This window comes from Pteropus alecto, unplaced genomic scaffold (genome assembly GCF_000325575.1).
Source record: "Pteropus alecto unplaced genomic scaffold, ASM32557v1 scaffold312, whole genome shotgun sequence".
NCBI classification, from domain to species: Eukaryota; Metazoa; Chordata; class Mammalia; order Chiroptera; family Pteropodidae; genus Pteropus; species Pteropus alecto.
Window position 1 is genome coordinate 3,514,100 of NW_006433948.1, and position 13,236 is coordinate 3,527,335.

General features: G+C 47.1%; 1 protein-coding gene and 1 pseudogene across 1 annotated transcript in view; one reads left to right on the forward strand and one right to left on the reverse strand.

Annotated features, from left to right (window-relative positions):
* ERCC6L (ERCC excision repair 6 like, spindle assembly checkpoint helicase) overlaps window positions 1-10,296 on the reverse strand; it is an 18,794-nt gene extending 8,498 nt beyond the window's left edge. The window contains exon 1 of the mRNA XM_006908547.3: window positions 10,165-10,296. Coding sequence (XP_006908609.1) covers window positions 10,165-10,232 — 68 coding nt within the window. The 5' untranslated portion in view covers window positions 10,233-10,296. The remainder of the gene's footprint in view (window positions 1-10,164) is intronic.
* LOC112477184 lies at window positions 4,818-4,933 on the forward strand (annotated as a pseudogene).
* Window positions 10,297-13,236: the final 2,940 nt, after the last annotated feature.

A 13,236-nucleotide genomic window follows, 5' to 3' on the forward strand; every position in this document is an offset into this window, starting at 1 on the left:
TACTTGGAGTGAGTCTTCGCAGATGGGTTCGCGTCAAAATGAGGTCATACTGGATTAGGGCGGGCCCTCAAGCGACATGACCAGGTGCCCTTATAAGAAGCACGGCTGGACACAGACAGAGAGACAGAGTGGGGAACGTGAAGACAGAGGCAGGTACTAGAGCGATGCACCTGTAAGCCAAGGAACTCCACGGACTGCAGATTCTGTCTCCAAAAAGAAACCAACCCCAATGACAAGACGATTTCAGACTTCTGGCCTCCAGAACTACGAGAGAGTCAATTTCTGGGGAATTTTTATGGTGGGGAAATCTATGTAAGATAAAGTTTGCCACTCAAACCATTTTTCATTATGTGCCAAGGATAGGAATTCTGTTCACAATGTTATGCAACCATCACTACTATCTAGTTCTAAAACTTTTTCATCACCCCAAATACAAACTCTGTTCCCCATTCCCCCTGTCCTAGTCCCTGGGGGCCACTGTCCTACTTTCTGTCTTCGTGAGTTTGCCTATTCTAGATATCTAAGTGGAATCATGCAATATCTGTCCTTTTGCGTCCGGCTTATTTCACTCAGCATTAGCCATATTGTAGCATATGTCACAATTTCTCTTTTTAAGTCTAATATCCCATTGCATGTAAACACCACATTTTGTTTATGCATTCATCTGCTGATGAACACGTGGCTTGTTCCACCTTTTGGCTATTATGAATAATGTTGCAATGAACAGCTGTGTGGATCCCTGTTTTCGATTCTTTTGGTACGTACCTCAGAGTGGCATTGTTGAATCACATGGTAACCGTGTTTAACTTTTTGAGGATCTGCCATTTGTTTAAGTGGATGGAGGCGACAGATTCGGCAGAACCACAGAATTTTAACTGACGTCTGAAAAGTCCAAAGCCACCGCTCTATCCACCATTCCATCTTGCCTCCATAGCCTCTTTTCCCCATCAAGGTCCCACACTGCCCTCAAGGGGCCACGCTTCCCCTTGCTTCTGACACTACACAGAAAACTCTGCCTGCTATGCCAAGCGCATCGGCTTCTCCGCTGCTTAGCTGACTACCACTCATCCTTTAGAAGTCAGTAAAGGTACTATTTTTTCCAAGCGGCCTCCTCTGGCAACTCCCCCCATCAAGCATGCACACGCGTGTGCGCACACACACACGCCCCAAATCCCAGACTTCGGGATTAGGGCTATGTCCTCTGTGTTTATAAGGAGCAGATGGAAACTTCCCGTTGTGTTTCTTCCCCACCAGTGCATCTTCAGCAAGCAGCAGTGCGGGCTGCTCCACGGGACGCATTCAGCAAACGTCTGCTGAAGCATGAAACGGTGAGATCCGATCCTCGAAAAATAAAAGAATGCATGTTCCAGGTACGCTGGGCACCCTTTCGTCTCCCTCGGCCCTTGCGGCCCTCCATGGAAGCAGCCTTAAAGTTTTCCCACTAAGCAAGCACTCGCAGACGACACCGCACCTGACCCCCGGAGTGTAAGACGCTGCGGTCAACACAGCACACAAAGCAGAATTCGGAGGGAGTCACTAACACATTAATACAATTTCAGCGCTTTTAGAAGCAGCCTCGTTTAAAGCAAACCCATACCCCTTTAGCCGACTGAAGGGACACAGGGACCTGGAGGTGGTGACCCCACTCTTTTCTCCAGAATCCTAAGGACCGTGAGGCCAGGTGACAGATGGCGAACATAGTCAATAGTGGTAAAACCTAATTCATTTTGTTTTGTTAGATAAAAAATAAATAAAAATAGAATAGAGAAAAATAAAAAAAGAAATAAAACACACCCGAAATATCGGGTCGGTAGAGATCGCAATGGAAGAACTTGAGTTCAGCTATGAGACCCAGAAGCTTCGCTCCTGAGGCGTCACTGCTCCTGAATCAGCTCTAATTGTGGGTGGCATGGAGGCACCAGCCCCAAGCGACGCCCCAGAAAGTTCTGTCCCGCTGTACATTCTGCGATAATCACCTGTGGCTGGAGGACGTCTGAGCAGCCAAAATAAGCTTCAGCTGTCCATCAGATATGCGTTAAGCACTTACCACACGCCAAACCTTGTGCGACGCACTGCACATACGGCCTTCACGCAGCTGGTAGTGCCAGGGACTGCCATCCATCAAAGGATCACGTAAATCACCTAGTTACAAACTGCAACAACGGCCATGAAGGAAAAGTATGGAAGGCTATTAGGGCATACACCGGGGGCCTCCAGCCTCACAGAATTCTATGGGACCTCTCCAGGTCTGGTCACAAAGCGGGGACACGGCAAGTAACCAAGCGAGCAGAGATGCTGCATGAAAAGCAACGTTTGCCTCGTTGGAAAGGGGCCAGCGGCTATTCACCCCTGGACGGTACCTGCAAGCAGGGGGGAGAGTCCAGAGTTACCAGGATCTTCTGATGGTTGGAAGAATGAACATTCTGAGTTTTATGTGAATTATCCTGATGTTTAAATGCTAACTAATGCTTATGCTTAAAAAAAACTGGGCAGGGCGAAGGAAACTTATCTGTGAACGTGGCTCATGAGCTACTGATTTGTGAGCTCTGATTTATCTCAGCTATGACTTTGCCTGGATCTCCTCTGCAAATGATTTCTTCTTAAAAAACAAACAAACAAGAGGCCGAAGGCTCTCCAGATAGGAGCCTGTACAAGGTTTGCTTTGGGGCTTAACATCGTCCACCTGTGAGACCAATCGCTTAAAATAGCGTAAGGCTTTCTGTAGTAGCTATTACCTGCGGATTCCACAGCCAAGAACTATCTGGACCAAAGCGTATGGCCCCAAAGAGAGCCAAGGTTCTTAGTGCTCTTGTAGGTAGGTCCTTTACACCCTGTCACAAAAAAATACAAGCCCAGAACAAAGTCGGGAAAGGCAGGCAGGGGCCCGGTCCCCTCCGCTGTAACTTTGGTGGAAATGGGCAAACACCCATCTGCCAGAACAAACAGGAAGACAGCATCGCATGTCAACATACCCTCAGAAAGCAGCTGAACCTGCTGGCTAATTACTCCGGAAAAAAACAGCAAATTAATAATTATGCCCAAACCAAAATTATCCTGTTTTTCTGGCACAGTAGATGTGCTTCGGCATCCAGGCAGATCATACCAGCCAATGCTCCTCAGCAGGGAAAATAGTTTTATTATCTGGAGAGGCATTTGCCGCCGACCATCCTGACTGGTCCTTAGAAATAAAGTCTAGCTAAAAATGAAAATTCCCCAAGAACGAGCTTCACTTCTTTTATAGTAACCTTCGTGCCTCCAGCCCCCAGCCCCGTCTTCCAGCTCAAGGTTATCTGGTTAACCACCACAGTGGGGCGCAAAACTCGAGGGCTTCGAGCAAGCACTTATTCGAGAGTTTGAACGAAGCTATGTTTGGAGAAAAGCCTCGAACCTTCTCGTGTGCCTGCAGTTCACCTTCCAGCCACTATGGTGGGCAAGTAGACAAGACCTTCCATTAAGACCAGAATATAAATCTAAAAACAAAACATTGCCTTAGGTTGTGGTTACAATAATAATTCATTACGTTGAATATTTGCTTTATAAATTTTCCTACATATGTCTTATAATTCAGGACATATGTTTTAGAGAATATTACTTGCCCATTCTAGTGGCTGGAGGATAAGATCTACCACCAGGAGACTGTGGATGTGAATACTGAGTGGACAAAAAAAAAATACACAAAACACAAAACAACAAACCACAACAGTAACCATAATCCCCTATACGTAGCTAATGCCTGAAGTATGGGCATTTTATGTTGTTCCAGGAAACAGTCTAGAGGGTTCATTCCAATCCACTGAGCTCATCTGTACCTATACCGGCACCACGTGGCCTTGACTGCTACAGGTCTACACTAAGTTCTGAAATGAAGACCAGCTTGGTTTTTGTTTTTGTTTTTTTCAAGATTGTTTTGGATATTCTAGGTCCTCTGCATTTCCTTAAGGCTTTCATAAGAGCTTGTCGATTTCTGCAAAAGGAAAAAACACGTGGGATTTTGTTAGATACGGCGTGGGAATCTGTAGATCACTTTGGGAGTGTTACCATCTCACCAGTATTAAGTCTTGCAATCCAGGAGCACTGTCTGCCCTTCCATCGCTGAGGCCTTATTGAACCTCTTCCAACAATGTTTCGTAGTTTTCAGTGTAAAAGTCTGGCACGTACTTGGATAAATTTATTCCTAAGCATTTTATTCTTTTTGGTGCTACTATAAATGAAATCGCTTTCCTAATTTCATTCACTGCTATGTACAGAACTACAACTGTATTTTGAATATTGATCTCGCATTCTGCAACTTTGCTGAACTCGTTTATTAGCTCTTATGTTTTCGTGGACTCATAGCTTTTTCTATATAACAGATCACGCCGCCTGCAAATACAGTTTTACTTCTTCCTTTCCAAAACGCCTGCCTTTTCATTCTTTTTCTTGCCTAACTGCCCTGGCTAGAACCTCTCTTACAATGTTCAGTTATAATGAATTATGACGTTGAATAGAAGCGGCGAGAGCAGACATCCTTGTCTTGTTTTCTGGTGTTAAGGGGGAAGGCTTTCATCTTTCACCATTAAGTATGTTAGCTGTGGGTTTTTTTAGATACCCTTGATTAGGTGGAGGAAGCTGTTTTGTGTTTCTAGCTTGTTGAATGTTTTTACCTTAATGGATTTTGTCACTTTTTTTCATGCGTCTATTGAGATGAACACGTGGTTTTTGTCTTTTGGTTTTAAAGAAGTTAAATTTGGGATGTGGTGACATAGTGTAGCGATGAGCACGTCTGTTTTACATGCAGAAGGTCCTGGGTTCGCGCCCCAGGGGAGCCACGGTCTATGGTCTACGGCCATGTCACCCTGAATAAGCCCGATGTCTGATCTCGGAAGCTAAGCAGGGGCGGGCCTGGTTAGTACTGGGATGGGAGACCACTAAGGAAGACCAGGTGCTGTAGGCATAAATAATAATAAATAATAAACAAATAAAATAAAGAAGTTAAATTTGATGTGTCTATTACCAAGTAGAGATGTCAAGTAAGCAGCTGGATGCAGGAGCCTGGACTTCAGAAGGGGTCAGGACTAAAGACAAAAACGAAAAATCTCAGCATAAAGATGGGATTTAAAGCCAATGACCTGGATAAGATCGATAAAGAAAGGAGTATAATTTAAAAAGAAAACTAAACACATGGCACCCGACATTAAGAACATTTGCAGAATTCCAGCTAACGAATACAGAAAGAATGGGGAAATGAGACAACCCCACTTTGTAATCCCTAATGAATTAACGGATTTGGGTGGTGAGTACCAATGGATGAAAGGTTGATGGGGAACGTGTATTCACGTTAGGCTGAAGCATCTCCGACAATTTATCCATCATAAAGGGTAAAACTCAGCTCTGCCAAGGAGTGATCGGTCTATGACCACCTGAACCCCCGGTCAGTCTTAACATTATTATAAGTAGGAAAATTGGACATTATATGCTTCTCGATATGATGTAACATCAAGTACATGGCCTCCACTACAAAGTATTTGTGCCAACAATACTGAATCTTAATCTTTTTTTTCCCTCTACAATAGCTTCTTGTTAATTTGTTATTGAGGTATAACTGACACACGACACTATATTAGCTTCAGGTATACAACATAATGACTCGATATTCGTATACACTGTGAAAAGATCACCACACTCAGTCTAGTTACCCGCCATCACCTTAATAGTTACAAAATTTGTTTCTTGTGATGAACTTTTAAGATTTACTCTCTTAATAACTTTCAAATATGCAGTACAGTTATCACCATAGCCCTCCTGCCATACGTCACAGTCCTATGACTTGTTTATGTTATAACTGGAAGTTGTACCTTTTGACCCCATACACCCCACCCCACTCCTCTGGTGACCACCAATCTGTTCTCTGTATCTATGAGTGTGGTGGGTTTTGTTCTCAGATTCCACATATAAGTGAGATCAGAAGGTGTGTGTCTTTCTGTCTGACTTATCTCACTTAGCATAATGTCCTCGAGGTCCATCCATGTTGTCAGGAATAGCGAGATTTCCTTCTTTTTTATGGCTGAAGAATATTCCATTGTGTATACGTGCCACATTTTCCTTATTCATTCATCAAACCTTTAAGTTTAAATCACAGGAGATATGAGAACGAGCTAATGACACTACAAGGCAGACATCGGACTAATCCAAATGTTTGGCATAGAAACGAAAGCAGAAGGTGTGGAGGGATCGTTCTAGATTAAAAAAAGGCTTAAGAAATATAATCAAATGCAGAGTGTGGACCTTCTTTGGATCCTAATTCCAACCAACCAATTATAAAAAGACTTAAGACCATTTGAAAAAATTAAATATAGGCTGTGTATTAGTTGATATCAAAGAATTAGCTTATTTTGTTACGAATGAAGCCAGTGTCTCCCGGGGAAGGGACCCGCTTGTGATCAAATACTGCCGGGAGGCCGAGGAAGGTGAGGACTGCAAACTGCCCATTAGATTTTGTTCTACAAAATTCCTTGGTGACCTTGACAAAAGCAGCCTGAACAGAGTAGTAAGACAAAGTAGGTGACATAGAGAATAGAAAAAGAGAGCAGACGGGTGACGAGACAGAGTGGACGACATAGAGTACAAGCAAGTGGGTGATGGAAAGAGACGGTGACACAGTGAGTGACACAGAGAAAAGGTGGGCAACACAGGAGAGAGGGCGGGTGACTGCCAGTCATCATCCGTTGCCTCTCAGGTCCAAATGCACCGACAGCTGTCCTGGAAGGAACCGAATTCCTTTCCCGCCAGCACGCTGTTGAGCTTTCTCAGCAGAGGGCGCCTGAGGGACACCGCAGGAGGAAGGGGCTCTCCCGAAGCCACCGCTGCCGCACAGTCCGGCGAAGTGGTCCGCAGCCACAGCCAGGACACGCAGTCCCTCGGTGACCTTGGAGCCTGCGCCTGCCTGGAGATGACCTTGCAGCCCCCACTATGTGGGAACCAGCTCCTCGGGCCTCCACCTTTTCTGCACACCTCAGCCGCGGTGGCCGACAGCCTGCTCCCCACTCGCACTCTGGAAGGTCGCTTCCTGTTGGCCTGGGGGACGCAGCGCAGCTCCCACCTGGGCCGGCCGGCCAGCACACCCTTCTGCCATCCAGCGGGCAGGACCACACGCCCTCCACAGAGGTCTGAGCCTCGGGCCCTGGACAGAGGGCCCCTTCCAAGTCTGTTTTCCCTTGGGTACCCCCGGCCCCAGGGTCCCAGAATGCAGCTTCCTTTTTTCTACTCGTTCATCAGTTTAATAATTCTTTACATTAAAATGCGTGTTTTAATACACTGTTTGGCTCCTACCTCCTGATTGGACCCAGAATGATACAGGGAGAGAAAAAAGAGGGTAAGGGACAAAATGAGAGAGTGGGTGACAGGAAGAAAAGTGGGTGACAGGGAAAGGCTGGGTGATAGAGAGAATGGGTCGTAGAGAGTGAGTGACAGAGATCGTGGGTGACAGAGGTACAGAGTGGGGAGGATGACCGAGACACAAAGACGCGGAAAGACCACAGACGACCGTGTGTGCGGGCGGATGACGGTGCGAACAGGTGTGTGACGGAGAGGTGGGCGACGGAGAGACAATGGCAGAGAGCGAGAGAGGACAGGAGTGCCAGAGAGGGAAAGTGGGTGACAGAGGTGGGTGACACAAAGGGAGAGATAATGACTGACAGACAGAGACAGAGGGAGGAAGAGACATAATTCCAGAGAACGGACAATGGGGGGCATCAGAGTGAATGAGACTGAAGTCAGGACAGGAGCTGGTGGGTAGGCATCCCCAAGGGAGAGTGTGTCACAGTCATCATATGTGACAGAAGATGACGGTGTGCGAAAACGAAAACAGTTACGCAGAGTGTGTGACAGCAAGTTTCAGAGTTTCCTTTGAGCTCTTAGGCAGGAGAGGCAGACAGACAGGTAGGGAGACGGACGGAAAGGGGACAGAAGGAGGAAGGAGACGGAGACGTCATCTGACAGCGAGACCGGGCCGAGGGAGAATTACGAGAGGTAGAGAAGGTAGAGAAGGCGAGGCTTACTGTGCAAGGGGGACCTGGCAGAGGGCTGGGCAGACTGAGAAGGATTAGGAGAAACAGAGAAGGAATTATGACAGACGAGGGGTCGTGAGATGGGGCGTCGTGGGAGACAGGGACACTGAAAGGAAGGTGGGGGCTGAAGATGACTGTGAGAGAAAGGGGTGACAGCTGAAGGGAATGACAGAGAGACGCTTGCCAGCTGAGAGGCGGCACTGGGGAGCAGGTGCAAGTCAGAGGGCCGCCTGCTTGGGGGGAAGCGGCCAAAGGGACTGAAGGACTTAAGCTTCGTTATCACCATTTTCCAGATGAAAAAAAATTGAGGTTCAGAAAAGTCAAGTGACTTGCTTGAGGTCTCCCAGCCAGCAAGTGGCAGAGCCAAAATCTGAATCCCAAATGGCCCAACCCCAAAGCCGGCACTCTACCGTACCGCCTGGCCTCCCTCTGCTTTCCCCAAGTCTTCCATAAGGAAGTCATGTGACGGTCCAAAAATGTACTTTTACCCCTCAGTAAGGAGACCTTTTGGCTTTCAACAGCCTTAAACATTTTTTTTGAAAAGGGAGACAGAACTATTCAATGCCCCAATTTATTTCTTTGTACTACATCACAAGTTAAAGCTCCTACGTATTAAAGGACACGACCAAGAGTTAAAAGGCAAGCTACAGAATGGGAGAGAATATCTGCAGATCGCATATCGGATAAGGGGTTAATATCCAGAATATATAAAGAACTACAACTCAACGACAACAAAAACCAACTACCCAACTGAAAAATAGGCAAAGGACTGGAATACACATCTCTCCAACGAATGGGCAACAGGTACGTGATCAAATGCTCGATATCACTAATCATTAGAGAAATGCAAATCGAAAGCCCAATGAGATACCACCTCACCATCCTTAGGATGGCTAACAGCAACAAAAGAGAAAATGACAAGTGTTGGCGAGGACGTGGAGAAACTGGAAGCCTCGTGCCCTGTTGGTGGGAACGCTAACGGGTGCAGCTTCTCTAGAAGACAGCGCAGCAGTCCTCCAAGAAATTAAAAATAGAACTACCATATGACCCCGCAACCCCGCTTCTGGATTTTTATTGAAAAGAACTGAAAGTGGGATCCTAAAGAGATATCTGCGCAGCCATGTTCACAAGAGCACTTAATAGTCAAGGGACGGAAGCAAGCGACCCAAGTGTCCATCAATGAAGCAACAAAATGTGATATGTGGATACGATGGAATATTATTTATTCGGCCTTAAGAAGGAAGGAAATCCTGTCACGTAACACGACATGGATGAACCTTGGGGACATTATGCTAAGTGAAATAACCCGGTCACAAAAAGACAAATACTGTATGATCGCACCTACGTGGGGTCCCTAGAGGAGTCAGAATCACAGTCAGAAAGTAGAATGATGGCTGCCAGGGGTGAGGGAGGGGGAACTGAGCAGCTGTTAACAGGTCCAGGGTTTTAGTTCTGCACGATGGATGGATGGATGGTGATGGGTGGACAATGTGAATGTGTGTACGGCCACTTAGGAATGGTGACGATGGTACATTTTATGTTGTGTGCATTTTATCACAATTTTAATTCCCACATCACTCTGCCCCTCACCCAGACATCTGGCGAATGCTTCCTCACTCACGTCTCAACGCAAATACACAAATGTCTCTTCCTCTTGGGAGGCCTTCCCTTAGCTCACCGACCCTTGAAACTGGCCATTGGGTCGTTCGTGCCCACACCAGGCCTTGCACTCTATACGTCTTAACGGCACTTCTGTAACATTATGTTTACCTAGCCTAGCCCTGTCCAGCGCGAGATCAAAAGCGATCAGCAATCATAAGCAATGATTTACTCATCTCCATCCCCTCCCTAAGCCTGGGGCTTAGAAGGCTGGAAAGACTCGAGAAAGTTCTGGCTCTTAAGGAGTTCATAACAGAGTTATGTGGCCGTGAAAGGGGGCATCGGGGGATCCCCCGACTCGAGAAATCTGAGGGGATTCCCAGGGCCTACTCGGAGAACGCGGGCGCGTGTCTCACAAGGCTCCGCCTCAGCGTTTTGGGCCGCTGCGAGGGTCCGAGGGCCCCCAAACCCACTCCCGGCCAGGGCCAGCGGCTGGACCCGCCCAGCGGCCCAGACATACCTCAGGTAACGGGCAGCCTGCTCTGGGCTTAAGACCTGGGCTTCCGCTAAACCCCGGGACACCTCCATGACCCGGCAGCTTGGCCTCCAATTTATCTCGGCGGAGGATTGAATTTCGCTCGCTCCCGCCCTGCGCATGCGCTGTGCGCATGAAGCGGGACGCGCCAACCGTCAGCCTCCAAGCTGTCCAATCAGCAGCAGCGCGCTCCTGCGCCACCGCCCGGGCCCCGCCCACGAAGGTCCTGCGCCTGCGCTGATCAACAGCCTGTGTCACATAAGAGGCGGTCCGGATCCCGCGGCGGGGGGGGGGGGGGTGGGCGGGCCTCTAGTATTTTCAATCCAATGCAAATCATGCACAGGCGAATCCGTGCGTGTGCGTGTGTGATCCTCGTGAGTTAGCAGACTGCATGATATGATCTCAGTGATTTTTTTTACTAGCCACTAGAGACCTCCTCCACAGCCTGCACTCCAAATAGCCTCCCTTCCTTGCTCGCCAACGCCTGGCACTGAGCAAGCTTTGAATTCAAATACCCTGGGAGTCATAGTCCCCGTAACTTAAACTCACGTTGAAGAAGGGTCTTTAAGAACCAAAGGCGAAGCTCTCGTTTAAGAAATCAGTAGCACAGTCGTTATGGTCACCATTTCTAAAGAAGCTCCGACTGAGATGCAGTCATATTTTTAAAGGCAGAGCTCAGGGATTTGGGAACGTGGAGATGGAGTTTCATGGTTTGTTTCGGTGTCGCTAAGGTGGTTGTGAGACAAAAATTGTCCTTGTTCGTATACTACTAAGAACATGGACATTAAGATTAATTAAGGCACTAATTAACATTCAGTATTTGAAAAGTCACCTATTGGCCCGGTCATATGCATACCATCTGTCCAGAGGATTTTAACCTTTTGGAAATTTCATAGACCATTAGGCATTAAAGACCGTCAAGGAAGATGGGCTATTTTCCTGGTTTATATGACCTTAAGTCATATGTTCATATGGCTTCAGGCCCTCTCTCAAGAGGCCTTTTAGAATGTTGCCATTATCCCCATTTTTCAGACATAGAAACTGAGGCTCAGAGAAATAAAGCGACTTTGCCTAAGGTTTCAGAGCTGGGAAGTGGCTGAGCCAGAATTAAATACCAGTTCTATATGGACGCAAATCTGTGCCCATTTATCGTGTGCTACTGCCCGTTGCTGGAAAGAAGGGAGAAGCGATGGAGAATAAGGTCGATGAGGTGGCTGGAGACCAGTTTGAAGGCGCTTGCTGACCCTGCTGCAGTCACTTCTCCTGGAGTGGGAGCGGGATTGGGGCAGGTCGAGGGCGCAGGTGCCATGGGCGCCCAAAGGATGAGTGTGCTGAGAAGAAGGGCTGGTGGGGAGAATTCCACAGGAAAGGAAAGAGAGATGGGAGCACGGTAATCTTCGTCTTGAGTCTGAAGAAGCCCGGCTTTAGTTGCGCTTTGGCTCAGGATCCGCCGTCATCACTTACATCCTTGGAACTGTTGAGAACTGAAGATGAAGCAGAGCAGAACCCTGGTTGCTGTCTTACACAGCTGCCCATCTGTGGGCCGCGGAGAAAAGCTGAAAGGAACTCCCTCAGGAGCAGGGCTACCGCCTCCCTGCTCCTGGCTGGCAAAGGCCCTGATCACTGGGAAGAAAGAACCAACCTCTCGCTTGCCTGCCTTTAGGCCGCTGGATTTTCCTTGGATGCCATTTTCACACAGCCCTCTTCTTTAAACCCACTAACTCCTCCAGCTCTCTCTTTCTCTTCCCACAGCCCTTCCTTGCTGCCTTCTCAGAGCCTCCTGGAGTCCCCACCCCACCCCAGGGCACCAATGACCCAGGAAACTCACCACCCTGGGCTCCTAGTCCCCCTTTGTAAATAAATGGTCACACGCATCCGCAGACCGCAGACCGGAAATAAGAGAGAAGTTGGGGGAGATTTAGAGTGGATAAATGGAGAGAATGAAAGAGAATCGAAATTCTAGTTGCTACTATATCCCATTTGTGTTGTCGGACCCTGAAGCGAGGCTCCCTTCCCCCAGCTTCTCTCAAGGGGATGGGATTTGAAAAGCCTGCCCTAATTACTGTTAATTTTTTAAGTGCAGTAATGGTATTGTATTTTTTTAAGTCCTTATCTGCTAGAGATACATAATGGTGTATTTTCAGAGAAAATATGACATCTGGGATTTACATTAAAATACTCCAGTAGGGAGAAAAATGAGGAGGGAACAGATGAACATAGATTGGCAAAATGTTGATAATTGTTGAAGCTCATAACAGAGGTTCATTATCCTCTTCTCTCTACTTCTCTTCATGTTTGAAATTTTCCATAATAACAAATTTAAAAAACCTTTGCTATCTATTCTGCAAATTACACTGAGTCACCCACACTCATAGACCGGAAATAAGATAATGAGGTCTTACGGGGGAGTTCAGAATGGGGAAATGGAGAGATGGATGAGGCAGAATAAGAATAATAGCTATTACTAATGTAGCCCTCGAATGCCAGGCCTTGTTCTACACACTTTACATATATCCTCACAACGACCTTGTTAAGTACTGTGTATTATTATTACCCTCCCTGTTATAGATAAAGAGACCCACAGAAGGATTGAATAAGTCACACAAGTGAAAGCTGGGGTCCGAACCCGGGCAGCCTGGCTTTTGACTTTTTGCTTTTAAAGAATCCGCTAGATAGATATAGGAAGCAACTGATGAGTGAAGAGAGGGATTCATTCATCCATTTCCTTATTTGTTTATTTAAGAAATATCTGTCGAGCCTCTACAAGATGATGGACAGGCAAGGATCCGAGTGTGGGGGTACAGCAGTGAGCCAAGCAGACAGACAGGTCCTTGCCGTCAAGGCGTTTACGGCAGAGTGGGGGTTGACTTGAAATGATAATCACACGAGCATGTGAAAAATCACAAACCGGGACGAGGGCACACAAGGAACACTCCAGGGAGTTCTGAGAAGGCTTTTAGTATATTACCATTATCCCCATTTTTCTGAGAGCATAGGATGAGGTACCTGACTCAGTCTGGCAGACCTGGGCAAAGGTTCTCTGAGGAAGTAGCGTTT